At 35.3% G+C, this 12810-nt stretch overlaps 1 protein-coding gene across 1 annotated transcript; it reads right to left on the bottom strand.

Moving 5' to 3' along the window:
- Positions 1 to 360: 360 nt before the first annotated feature.
- On the bottom strand, positions 361 to 4465 carry LOC107779294 (early nodulin-like protein 18). Its single transcript, XM_016599686.2, has 2 exons — positions 4184 to 4465; positions 361 to 1063 (listed from the first exon to the last, which is right to left on the bottom strand). The coding sequence occupies exons 1-2, from the start codon at positions 4386 to 4388 to the stop codon at positions 627 to 629; spliced, it is 642 nt and encodes a 213-aa protein (XP_016455172.1). The 5' UTR covers positions 4389 to 4465; the 3' UTR covers positions 361 to 626.
- Between the last annotated feature and the right edge of the window lie 8345 nt (positions 4466 to 12810).

Genomic DNA, 12810 nt, shown 5'->3' with positions numbered 1-12810 from the left:
GATTGAATATTTTTTGTCCTAAAATATATTCGTGTCATATAAAGCACTTGAAAAATGCATTAACATTTAAATTTCACCAACAGACTACCCACTTTTCGAGAAATTTTCAAACGAACAATTTCAACGAAGAGCACCCCCTAGAGTAAAAGCTTCCACGGCCGTTTTGATACTACCTGGAACAGGATAAAGTGTATGGTCGAAATTTTGTATCTTGTTCAACTTTCTAGAGTAAATTAAATTTCTATTCATATATACGAGTACGACTCAAATTATGTATATAAAGACTCCTGCATTAACATGTTCAATGTATCTTGTATATATACTTCGTTCACAACCAAGCCACAAAGAAACCACCAAAAGTCGCAAAATCATCAGAAAGTTTTATTAGAATTTTCTTGGTGAAAGTAGATTGCTCAATGTAGCCCTGTGGTAGATACAGGCAAGAATCACTAAAACGAGGATAGTTGAATGAAAATATGACTATATGTTGAATAAAAAACCTGTAATAATTTGAATTAACTCCTTTTCTCTCTCTCATTTCTAAACAATAAGATAGCTCCAACAACTCAATCTGCCATGGAGCTATCCAGATCCTCAAGAGAACTAATAAGTATATTCCTTCTACCTCAGACCAAATGCAACACCAACACTACAAGTATAGAAACCACCAAGAAGAGTCCAGTACTGCTCCTCACACCACCACCGTTAGGGCGGTTGGTTACTACGGTAATAGGCGGTGACTCCGCCTCGACCGTGGATGGCGGTTCCACATAGGGTGGAGGAGGTGGTTGGTTGAGGTTCGGAGGAAGTCCTATACCATGTCCCACTTTGATCTCAAATGCCATCCCATTCAGGCATTGGGTGCCATCATCAGCATCGGAGAAGTAGTATTGTGCTCCCTCGATGGTCAATGGAACAGCGACTGTCATTGCTTCCCCAAACTCATTGCTGCCTCCTTGATACTGAAATGTATCATCATCTGAAGCATCATCCATGCTGCAATTCCTATATGTGGTCTCATTGTATGTTTGAATAACTGTCTGATTGGTGTTTGTACTAAATACTAAACACATAAATTAAAAACAAATCAGAATACCGTGATATACAAAACCAACATATGATAAGTTAGCAATTTGGTAATTATTGCAAATAGCAATAAAAAGTTTCAATGAAATTCGGAGTTCCTCCCAGGTTCGCCAGCTGGAAAAATACAACAGAGAACGTACAACAGTTCATACAATTGGGAGACTGATGAATTATGAATGAAACACGATCACATGTGCCATGTTCTGTATAATCTCAAGATCGCTTAGTTGTGACGTTCATCATACTTGTGAGTTATGATCACATGTAAAACACACCAGAAATCCCTTTAATGGGACTGACAACTCACTTATGACATCTAAATTTTTCTACTTGAACTATCAGAAACTTATCAGCTACACATCCCTTACATAATCAATTATTCTTTTTCTGATTAGACAATAATAGACATGCAAGGTATAAGAAAATTGAAACTACTCTACGCCTGTTTCTAGATCATAGTTATCCCAATAGTTGTACACTAAGAAAGTTTAACTTTTGCATCAAGATAACAGGACGTGGAATGGGAAGTAAACCGTCTTCATTAGTACCACTGTATCCTTCAAGAAAACAAGTGGGCAAGCCATAACTACCTAAAATCCATTTCACTTCGACTCGCTAAAACAGCAACGCAACCTACCTCAAATATTTTCTCACCTTGATCTAACCATTTCACAGCATATCTGAACATAGTAGATTCAAATGACATATGATTGAAACGGGAAATAAAGATTCTAGGATGAAATGCAAGCCAAAAGTCCTTTTTTCAGAAAAGGATCATATTTACCGACTTAACTAACGTTAAACAATAATAATATTTACCTACTTAACTAACGTTAAACAATGAAATTCAAGCCAAAAGTCCCCAGATGTGGTAAATATTTTGCAAGTCTTATTAGCTATCTAGATTGAATAGGGAAAGATTGTGAAAAGCTTAAATCAGAGAAGAGTTATGTTGGGACCTTGTCTTTTCCTTGGCACAAGTTGTAGATTTTCAAGATGTTTCATTTCAGACATTATCAAGCAGTAAAGTCCTCGGTGGTGGGGCAAAGCCATCTGCATCAGCTCATAATAAACTATTGTTGCTGGCCTCCAAGGTAATCTCTTTGTTCATGTGTAACACACATAGAAAGTGGAGCTTTCTTCCTTTCTATTGTCATGTGGTCCCAAAAGCAATAATTGGTTAAATAACTTGTGATTTACGTAAGTTTAATTCCCTATTGTACATGTCGTCTCCCACTTGTCAACATTTTGTTTTGGATTCTGGGTGGTCATAATCATAAGAGCCCGAAGATATAATTGTCACCTGTTTTGATGTCATCTGCTGCTTTGCCCCTAATTGCATGAGTCAAAACAAGATAGAAAGTATTGAATCCCATGCACTATCAAACAATGCCCTCACCAACTCTTCCATTCATAATTAATTGGGATTTTGATGCCCTCCTAATATAATGTTATTGTTACTTAGTGTACCATCTTTTGGACCATAAGACCTTTTAATGGATGTATTTCTCCAACGCAGTAGCACCACTATAATCTCATTAGGTTAGTTTGTGAAAGGTTAATTTGTACTTTTAAGATTGCTGTCTACTCTCAGCATCATTTTCCTTCAGTTCTACTTCAGCAAGTGTCTTTTGTAGGCTATTTGTTATTTTCTATCACTGGATTGATGGATGTTTTTCTATTCTAACTTGGTAAGTGGCTCATTTTCATGACAAGGGGTAGAAAGGCTGGGGAGAGGTATCCTATGGTGGATATCAGTGTGTTAAACGTGCTAAAGCTGCTGAATTTTGGTATACAAGTCTCTACTTCCCTTCGTGGATTGCTGTTATTGTTCTCCCTATGTTTATTCTTGGCTCCTGCAGTACTAGATTAAGAAATGTAGAGTTTTCACTTTTAATTTTTTTCCAGGTAAGATAATGGATGGAAGAAGTATACCCTGGCGTAAGCAAATATATAGTTTCCTATATCATTGGACTGGATAGCCTGAAGGCTGCCAGCATAGATGAAGATTTGCCAAGGGATAGTCAAGATATTAGATTATGAATGGATGGTTTATTTGAGGAGGAGGAACAAGCAATCCACTTCACAAAAGAGTTCATAGCATTACACACAAATGGACCTGCTGGTGGTGGCGGTATCACGTCTCTTTCATATTATTTATTGTGTCATAAAACTTAAGAAAATTGTTGGATTGAGAACTGCTTTGGTCATTGGTCTTTAATTTATGTACTAATTTTCGAGATCCGGGAAATCAAAGAAATGCAAGGAATAAAGGAAAAGATATGTCAACAAAAAAGATTGTGTACCACTGATCTGCTCTATCAAATGGAAAAGTCTATAACATAAGATGGGTGAGGAGTTGTAGCAGCAGAAAAGAAAGATATGCTTAGCATTCTTGAGCTTAAAAAGTCATTGGGATTTCAGGATCAGGGAATGTAAGACCAAATCAAGCACTACAACTTGCTCAGATATCGCCAAGTAATCGGCAATAACCACACAAGTTCCAAGTTAAAAATAACTTCTGATCTCTCAAGACTCTTCACTAGCATCCCTACTTGCCTTAGATACAAAAAGTGGATCCAACACTCAAGTCAATGGGTGTAGGGTACCACAGGATTCACTACTCCTTTGTGGCAAAGGATATAAACTGAGCATAAGAATATACATTCTAAGGAATTTCAACAATATATACTCAGAACCAGTATAGATCAGTCACTGTTTAGATTATGTCTAGTAGCTCCAAGTTTTACTAATAGCAGATATTTCTAAGTTTGTTAACAAGTCTATCTCCCCAAAATCCACAATTAGATTCAACTCCTCCAATCATAATAATCTAAAAAGGAGTAACATTGACTTCAAAAAAAAAAAAATCACCCTGCTCAGTCTTACTAAAGATGCTCAAGCAGTCAGCAACTTAAGCAAATACCAGAGAGTCAAACATTAAATTTCTTCAATGTACAAGTCAAAAGCAAAGCAGATCAAATATTTAAATTTCCATCCATCTCATCTCCCCACTGTTTCATACAGATTCGACTAAACCCATCAAACAAGAAACGGCAACGACCAAAAAGGGTGCTAAAAAATATCAAGAACTTACTCAGATAATCACCAAGATTAAAAGTCTGTTTAGCAGCCCAAGCAGAGTAATCAGCGGAAGTCTTTTTAGTGTTGATGTTGTAGAACCAACCAGCTGGACCACCAACTGTGTGGTTTGTGTATTTTGCAGTTGACTGTGAAGCTGCCAAATTGAAGAACAGAGCTACGGCTACAAAGAAGACCATGGAATCCACCGCCATGGCCATGTGCGAGAAATGGGCACAGTTGTGTTGGTACTCAGGTTTGACGATCTGGGATTAGTTGCATTTACTCGTGACATAGGTAAGGTATAATATAAAGAAGAAATAGCACCGGTAAGGGGTCACGTGATCCGTTAATACGGTATAAATCTTGTATATACATATAATATATATTTGTGCATATATATGACACCCCTTAAATATTTTAATTGTGTCCCCCTAAAATAAAGAGTACAATATAATTTATATTTAATAGCAAATTGATTTATCTTTTACTTTTATCCCTTTTTTTTCCAATACACAATAGTCATGTTGGATTTCATATGCCTAGGCCCACATTGGACTTTTGTTGGCACACGGTAGACCATTTGATTAGATCGAGTTTTTTATTTTTTGCGGTAATTCCCCATATAAAGTCCATTTGTACTTTATCAATATTTTTCAAGATTTAGTTTGGGAGAAAGGTGTATTGCATATAGTGGTTGGGGATTGAATTAAGGCATGATTGTGCTAGTGTGATTCTTTCTGCTATGTTAATAAACCTAGTCTTCTAGGAAGGCAGTCTTGCCCTCATTTTGTCTATAATAAAGTGGTATTCAGCGAGTATTGAAATTTTGGTTAGGATTGGGATCCCAAATAAATTCCAAAAGAGTCACTTTTTTTAACTCTCAAGTTGTTAGTATTATCCTTAATCATGTTTGGGGAGTAGTTGTTTGAGAAAAAGGATTTTTGATTTTGTAGTATTTATACATTGGCCTATAGGCTACAAAAATAGTTTAGACCTATTTTTATGGCTTGACATTATTTGTTATTTGCTTTGGCCATTAATGTTAGGTCATCCGCGAAAAACATGTGTGAGAAATGGGAGCTTCTTCTTCATGTAGCAATAGGATTCCAATTGTGTATATCTACTTGGTGATTAATAAATCTAAAGAATATCTCCATACAAAGTATAGCGATATATATGATCACCTTACCTAATTCCTCGACTTGGTTAAAAGAGATTGGAGATTGTACCATTAACTAGGACCGCTATTGAGCTAGTGGAGATACAGTTTAGTAAGATTTGAAGAATTTAGGGGGAAAATTAAAGTATATGAGTGTACTATAGATGAACGACCATTCAAGGCGATCAACGGTTTTTTCAAGATTGATTTATAAAATCATTTGACCATGTTTTCCTTTTAACTTCTTTAAATTGGAGACCAACTCCTAGATAATGATTGCATCATCGGAGGCTCTTCTATGTTTCATGAAGCTAATTTGGAAAGGACTAATAATATATTCTAGAAATGACTTGAGAGGATTTGCAAAGATTTTGGTAACCGTCTTATAGATAGTATTACAAAGGTTAATGGGCCTAATTTTTTTTTGATATTGTTAGCATTTAGAATTTTTGGAATTAGTAAAAGGTAGATTTTAGGATAACTGTCAGCTATGTGCATTTATAAGTAGCTCATTACAAAAATTGGTCAATTCATAAAATATTACTAATATTGGCCAATTAGCTATCTGTAGCCAAAAAATATCAAATTTTTGCTTTCTTTTGAGTGAATATTATTAGAATAGACTGGGTACAACTTAAGGAGCTTGAATCTCCATTTTGGGATGATTTGGTGAAGTTTTGAGGTGGTTTGAATTGAAAATTCGAAGTAAAAATTGAACATGAAAAAAGTGATGTGTGTATCACAACGTATATCATTTACGTATCACATATGTATCATATTTGTATCAATTGTGTATCACATGTATATCCATATATACATGTATGTGAGATACATGTGTCGCAAAAGAATTTTTGAACTCGATTTAATTGCGAATTTTGATATAAAACCAGTCCAAATTACGTTCAATCTTCCTCAAATTTGTATATTGACTTATCTATATGTTTTCAGTGAATTTCAACTATACCCATTGAAGTTCTTTTTTGCTTAGCTTTTTGGAATATTGTATATATATATTTTTTGTATTTCATCACCTTATTTGATACCTCATCCATGAAATTTCCTTTCCGTCTGGCATCTAATGTTACTAATCATGTTTAAAAATATGGAAAGTAACTTTTGCATATGATTGTTTGAGAGAAAGAACCTTATTTATTTGGTTTTTCAATTTTTATATGTACTTGGCTAGTTTTGGTAAGCCTATGACTAATGGCTAGAGATTGGTAAATTGAGACTTATTTGGGACATTTGTGTAAGTATCCCTAAATTTTATTAATGTCATTTGAGATTTGTTGAGTGTTAAAAATTCTATAAAGATTCTTGACAGATTGTCTAATAATATGTCACTACTTTTTGGGGGAAAAAAGGGATGAAGGCCATCCGGCCCAGGAGCTTTAAGAGGTTTAAAGGAGAATAGTGCCCTTGTAATTTCACTATCTAATAACGGTTTGTCTAATGTTGTTAGATCATACTTATAGTGACTATAGGGTTTGTTTTTATGCTATTCCAATCACTACTCAAGTGAGAGATAGTGAAAGTATAATTAAAATAATTGCAAACATGTGACATGATCACGTGCTGATCATTTAGCCACTTGCTAGCATCATCCTTAAAGTAGGTGATTTTATTTCTCCTCGTCCTATTTGATGCAGATATATGAAAAAATCTTGATTTGGCATCTCCTTTATTAAGCCACGTTATCCTAGACCTCATCTCCTCAATTCTAAGAATGTCATTATAATTTTTTTGAGACTATCCTCTAGTATATAAGGAAAATCGCTGTTAGGGTAATTTCTAGAGTTTTAGATCTCTTAAAGTCTTGCTAAAATTCTATTTTTCTTACCAAAAATATCTCCGAAAGTCTTGTCTTTCCACGATTTAATGCTAGTTGTGAAATTCTAACTAGCATTGCAATAGTCTATTCTATTCCCATTCTTACTAACTAGATTTTGGAAGTCAGGGTGTCTACACCAGAAAATTTCCAAACGAAAAGGTTGTCTATAATCTTGTCTACCTCTACGGATTAACTCTATAAAGGGTTATGGTATGAGTATGTTTTAGGTAGGTGGATTACTGAATATTTTGGAAATAGTTCAAGTCATTCCTCATTTCCTTAAATTTTGTTTAGTCGTTCCATGGTGAGCCCCTTTCTCCTCTTCCTATGATTTGACCACGTATATTTGCAACCCTTATAGCCAATGTCTATTAGATTGCAATTACTAATTTTTGACCAAAGAAAGTAAGCTCTATTACTGTTTATAGGCCTCTCCCCGAATTTTTCATTCGATCCCATAATATCATTAAAGTCACCTCCTACCATCCACGGGCCTTTATAGTTTTTGTAGATATTTTTTATGTTTTCCCATATAATATTCCTATTAAATTTGTCAGTGCTAGCATATATGGATGAAAATAACCAATATTTACGAATAAGAAATACCTCAATTGTTGCATATATTTCTTGGTTCCTACGGACAAAATTATGAATAGTGACCATATTATGATTCCATATTACCACCATACCGCCTGCTTGATCTTTTGCGGGTACTTCTATCATCTTTGAGAAACCAAAATTACTAAGCATTTGAGCATGGTTTGCCATCCTAGTTTTCAGTAGTGTAAACATGCATGGCCTATGAGTGTCAATCATCTCTTAGAGTCATCACTGTTTCTCCTAATCTCCTAGAGTCATCATTGTTTCCTCCCTTAATGTTCCAAATAATGAAGTTAGTTGGACGATTCATGGTTAGATTCAAATTCATGCTTGCTGGGTCCCCATTCTCCCTCACCCTCGGTAGAAAGTCAGGGATACTCCTTAGCGATGGATTAGAACCATGGATTGATTGCCCACCGTTGGGTCTTGGGTGGCCTGATGTCCAATAAGCACTTGTATAATGTTAGAGGGCAGTTGAGTACATGCCTCTTCTCTTGCATCTCCGTGAAGAGGTAAACCTTTACTTCATCTAGGTTTGAGAACTTCAGAACCTGTTCCAAGCCTAGGTTGGAGGGTTCTCTTATTTCCTCAATCGCTGACTCTTCTTGTTCTGGTTCCCACACCATCTGTGGCTGAGGTGGTGTTGGTTGTTTCTCCATCGGTGATGTTGTTTTATCCTAGGCTTGTTGTGGACTCCCCTATGGCATGAAGAAGGGCTTTAGTTGTGAGAGGATTTCTTATGAAAATAAGAGAATGTTCATAAGTAGATTTTGGGGTTGTACAAGATTGAAATGATGCGGCATGTTCCATTGATTCCCCATTGCATGCATCAAGTGTGGGTTCAGAGATGGTGCTAGTGGGTGTAAGATATTGTTCACCCATACTTGGTTTAGGTAGTTGTTCATTGCGAGCCTCGTCAATTCAGTTATCAACTGTGCTAGGTAGTGGGTGTTTTGGAGGATAACTATCGTCTCTTGACCATTTATTTGGAGATTGAACGAGATTTCATGTCCCAGCAGTCTTGTCTCCATCCATGAAAGGGGCCAGTAGTCTTGTGCATGAGGTGGTTGGACATTGATGATTGGTGAATTTTCCATTTGTGGGGGGAAAGGAGGTAAATTTTTCATATTTTGAGCTCTTTGATGCCTCAGAATCTGAATTAATCTATGTCTTCTCCTTAAAGTGGAGGGGATTCATGGCATTTTGTATTAGTTGGTGGTTTTTAAGGAGGTTAATGGCATGCGTGGCATTGGATTCACCAGTGGTAGAAAGAGTATTAGTAGCTAGGGCAATAATTGGGTTTTCAATTTGCTATCATTTGAATGGGCCGACGTATATTTTATAACTTGATCTTCTAAAGATTTGGCTTCCATTTCGTGTTGTAGAGGAGATGCCATTTGTTTGTTTGTCAATTAAGTTTTGGATGGACACTTGTAAAGCATGAACGGGGGTCCCTCTTCTAGACCTAAGAAAGATATCTTTTCTTTGATAATTTGGTTTCTAGGATAATTAGTGTATGAGGAATATTTTAATTTAGTTATTAGGAACGGTAGAGTCATAATTAGTTGGTGAGATAATCTTATTATTAGGGGTGCTTTTATGCATGCCACTATTTGTAAGATGTTAACCAATGACACGTTTATTTCTAACGTGTCCATATTATCCGAACAGGTATCCATGTGCTCATGTCTAGGAGAATAAATATTTTTATTTGGATTTTGATTTTCAGTGATTTCACACAAAATCATATGCTCGTTTTCTAAGAGAGAGAAGTTTTTTTGGACTGGGATAGTGGTATTTCCTGTGGACAAATTAACTAGAGCCTTTTCAATGATATTTCTTTGTTTTCTAATAAGATCTTTAGACTTGTATTGCAAGACTTGAGTATCCAGATACTTACATGTATTGACATTAAATAATTTTACAGTGATAACTGAGCTACTATGATTTTCCATTAATTTGTTGAAACTTTTCGAATTGCCCTTTAGAAGCTGCTTCTTCCCTTTGTTAAAAGATACAATTTCCACTCCCCATCAACATCTTCTATTATTGTGGTTGACTGATCATTATTTGGAGATATTTTGTCCCTATTTTCCTTTGAACATAAGTGCATTGGGCTTGTGTATAACCCAGTCTTCCATAGTTTTTTGCATAGGAAATTTTCGCCTTTGTAGTGAATGTATTGTTTATGGCGACCAATGTGGATAAACGGTTGGACTGGAAATTTTAATAGTAATTCAACACAAAGCCTAACATGACGACCGCGTACTGTGGTTGATGTGCATGCATCAATCTTTAATACACGCCCTATGGCATTCCCGATTTTTTCTAAAATTTTCCCATCGTAAAATTCAATCGACAGTTGTGATAATCTAATCCATACCGCTAAGATTGTTAATTTCTCATTGGTAGCTACAAAGTTTGGTTTCCATTTTATGATTAATAGATAGTGGTCGTTAATGAACCATGGCCCCCTATGAAGGGCCTTTTCCATTTTTTTTTCTTATTAAATTTGATGATGTAGTAGTCTTTATGAGAATGCCTTTGAGGGATGCCGCAACTCTTGGATCTTCCTTTTTAGATAATAATATAGTATACGCTTTCCGAAGAGTTTCACATTTATAGAGAATTTTCAAGGTTCATAAGTTCTCTGCCTGCCTTCCTCGGTTAGGGATATTATTTTAATTCCTCGTGCGTTAGACTCCATTAAATGTTCAAACGATCCATCTTTTGAGAAATTTTCTGCCAATGACATTTGAGATAGGTTCAGAGTACTTGTAAAATTCATTGGGTCTGAGATAGGTTTTTCCCTGCTCGAGATCAGATGATTTTAAAAGAATTGTGTTTGAAGGTTCAAAAAACTTTTTCCAACTTCGTAGAGTTAACTTTTTCTCTTTTCACATCTATGAAATATGAATGAGATACACATTGTTTTCCTTTTTTATAATCAGTTCAACGCAGCTTAATACACATCAATTTAAAAAAAGTTAATGTAAGTTACTATATCTTACTTACTCTACCATTGTCCAATCGCAACGTTGACTCTTTGAACTTTAACACTATTTTTATATAAATACTTTAGCAACAGCTCGTAAAAGATTGTGTTTACAAAAATCCTCTTGTAATAATCCATGAGAAAAAAATTAATGTGTGATACCAAAAATAGTGAATCTTGTTGGTGCATCTCAATGATTTATGAAATTCAAGATAAACCTTCAAAATTTTAAGTTAGATATCATTATTGTCAATACTGTTAATGTCACGACCCAAAATCCTTCAAAAGAAGTCGTGATGGCACCTAGTCTCTAAACTAGGTAAGCTTAGCTTTTACTGAAATAACATTAGCATTTACTGACTTCAAATTAAATATTTCTCAATAAATCATAATTCCCTAAAACCAGTGGTATAAGTCATGAGCCTTTCTAAGAGTAGTTATATAAAATAAATACAACACTATTCCAAAATGAAAAGGAATCAATGGAATGTAAATACAAACGAAAGTAACTCTGAGGCCTGCGAACGCAGCAACAGGTTACCGTGAGTCTCCACCGCGACCATCCGCACAATTACTATCGATCAATACCTGAATCTGTACACAAAAATGTACAGAAGTGTAGTATGAACACACCACGGCGGTGCCCAGTAAGTATCAAGACTAACCTCGGTGGGGTAGTGACGAGGAACAGTCCAGACACCTACTGGTCAAATGAAATAAACAAGATATGATAGTGAAATATCGAGATAAAGATAACGAGATAATATCAACAGCGGAGAGAAATCAAAATACAAATAGTAGAAACGATAAAGGGAATCATGGATGGAAACGAAATATAACCAAATAAATTAATAGCAACATAGCTGGAATACAAACAAGTAAAAAAATATACTTAAACAAGAAAGGTGATGTCAGCTCAATAAATCATATGATTTCTGATGCACAATTCCAGCGATCTCAAACTCGATCTCTCATATCATAATCTCAATTACCAAACCTTTAGCACACTCGGCACCTTGTGCCCACATATTACTATCTCTCTTTGTACAACAACGTTCTGATGTTACTCAGTACATAGGGTCCATAACCAATGCAATTAAGATGTTTAAGGAGTCTCATTTACATAACATAAATTAGAGTACAACTTCTAATCCAATTAGGAACTCAACAAGAAAAGATGAAGTTATTTTTAGAAATTATTTGAATAAAAAAGTATCATTTTCAATTAAAATACAACATCGAATGAATTATTACTTTTAACATGGGATTTAATAAATTACAACTTAGTAAAAAATTCTTTTTAAGTAGAATACAATCTCAGACGATTTAAGGAAATTTAATTGAAAAACTAATTGAAATTTGGTTTAAGAAAATTTAATTGAAAAACTAATTGCATAAAAAATGTAGAAATTATTGAAATTTGAGGTATTGAAATATATATATAAATACGGCGAGGTATTGACAACACTCTGGGTTCCACACAAAGAATCACATCAGTAAGGGGATCTAAACCGTTAGAACACTTGAATTGATAGTGCACCAAATAAACACATCAAACAGAAAGTGCACGACATCACCCTTCATGTATTTACACTCACAGAATATCGACAGGGGATCTTCCGGGATCCCGTCCTGTAGTCCCAAACGTAAATACTCGGGGATATCTTAGTATCCTCAGTATATGAGCTAGGGATCTCTTGGTATCCTCAATATATGTGCTAGGGATCTCTTGGTATCCCGAGGATCTGTTGGTATCCTCAATATATGTGCTGGGGACCTCTTGGTATCTAGAGAATCTCTTGGTATCCTCAATATATGTGCTGAGGGTCTCTTGGTATCCTCAATATATGTGATCGAGATCTCTTGGTATCCTCAATATATGTGATCGAGATCTCTTGGTATCCTCAATATATGTGCTGAGGATCTCTTGGTATCCTCAATATATGTGCTGAGGATCTCTTGGTATTCTCAATATATGTGTTGGGGATCTCTTGGTATCCCCACCCAAACAATAGAAACAATACATCCCGATAAGGGAATCAACAGTATGAACAA

Source organism: Nicotiana tabacum, chromosome 7 (genome assembly GCF_000715075.1).
Source record: "Nicotiana tabacum cultivar K326 chromosome 7, ASM71507v2, whole genome shotgun sequence".
NCBI lineage: Eukaryota > Viridiplantae > Streptophyta > Magnoliopsida > Solanales > Solanaceae > Nicotiana > Nicotiana tabacum.
The sequence above is the reverse complement of the archived record's forward strand: the minus strand, read 5'-3'. Positions and strand labels throughout refer to the sequence as shown.

Bases quoted from the DNA above. Each gene is read 5' to 3' on its own strand.
- LOC107779294 (XM_016599686.2), bottom strand. From the start codon at position 4,388: ATGGCCATGGCGGTGGATTCCATGGTCTTCTTTGTAGCCGTAGCTCTG. The intron at 1,064-4,183 runs GTAAGTTCTTGA...TTATGTGTTTAG, and splicing joins TAATCTTGGTGATTATCTGA to TATTTAGTACAAACACCAAT.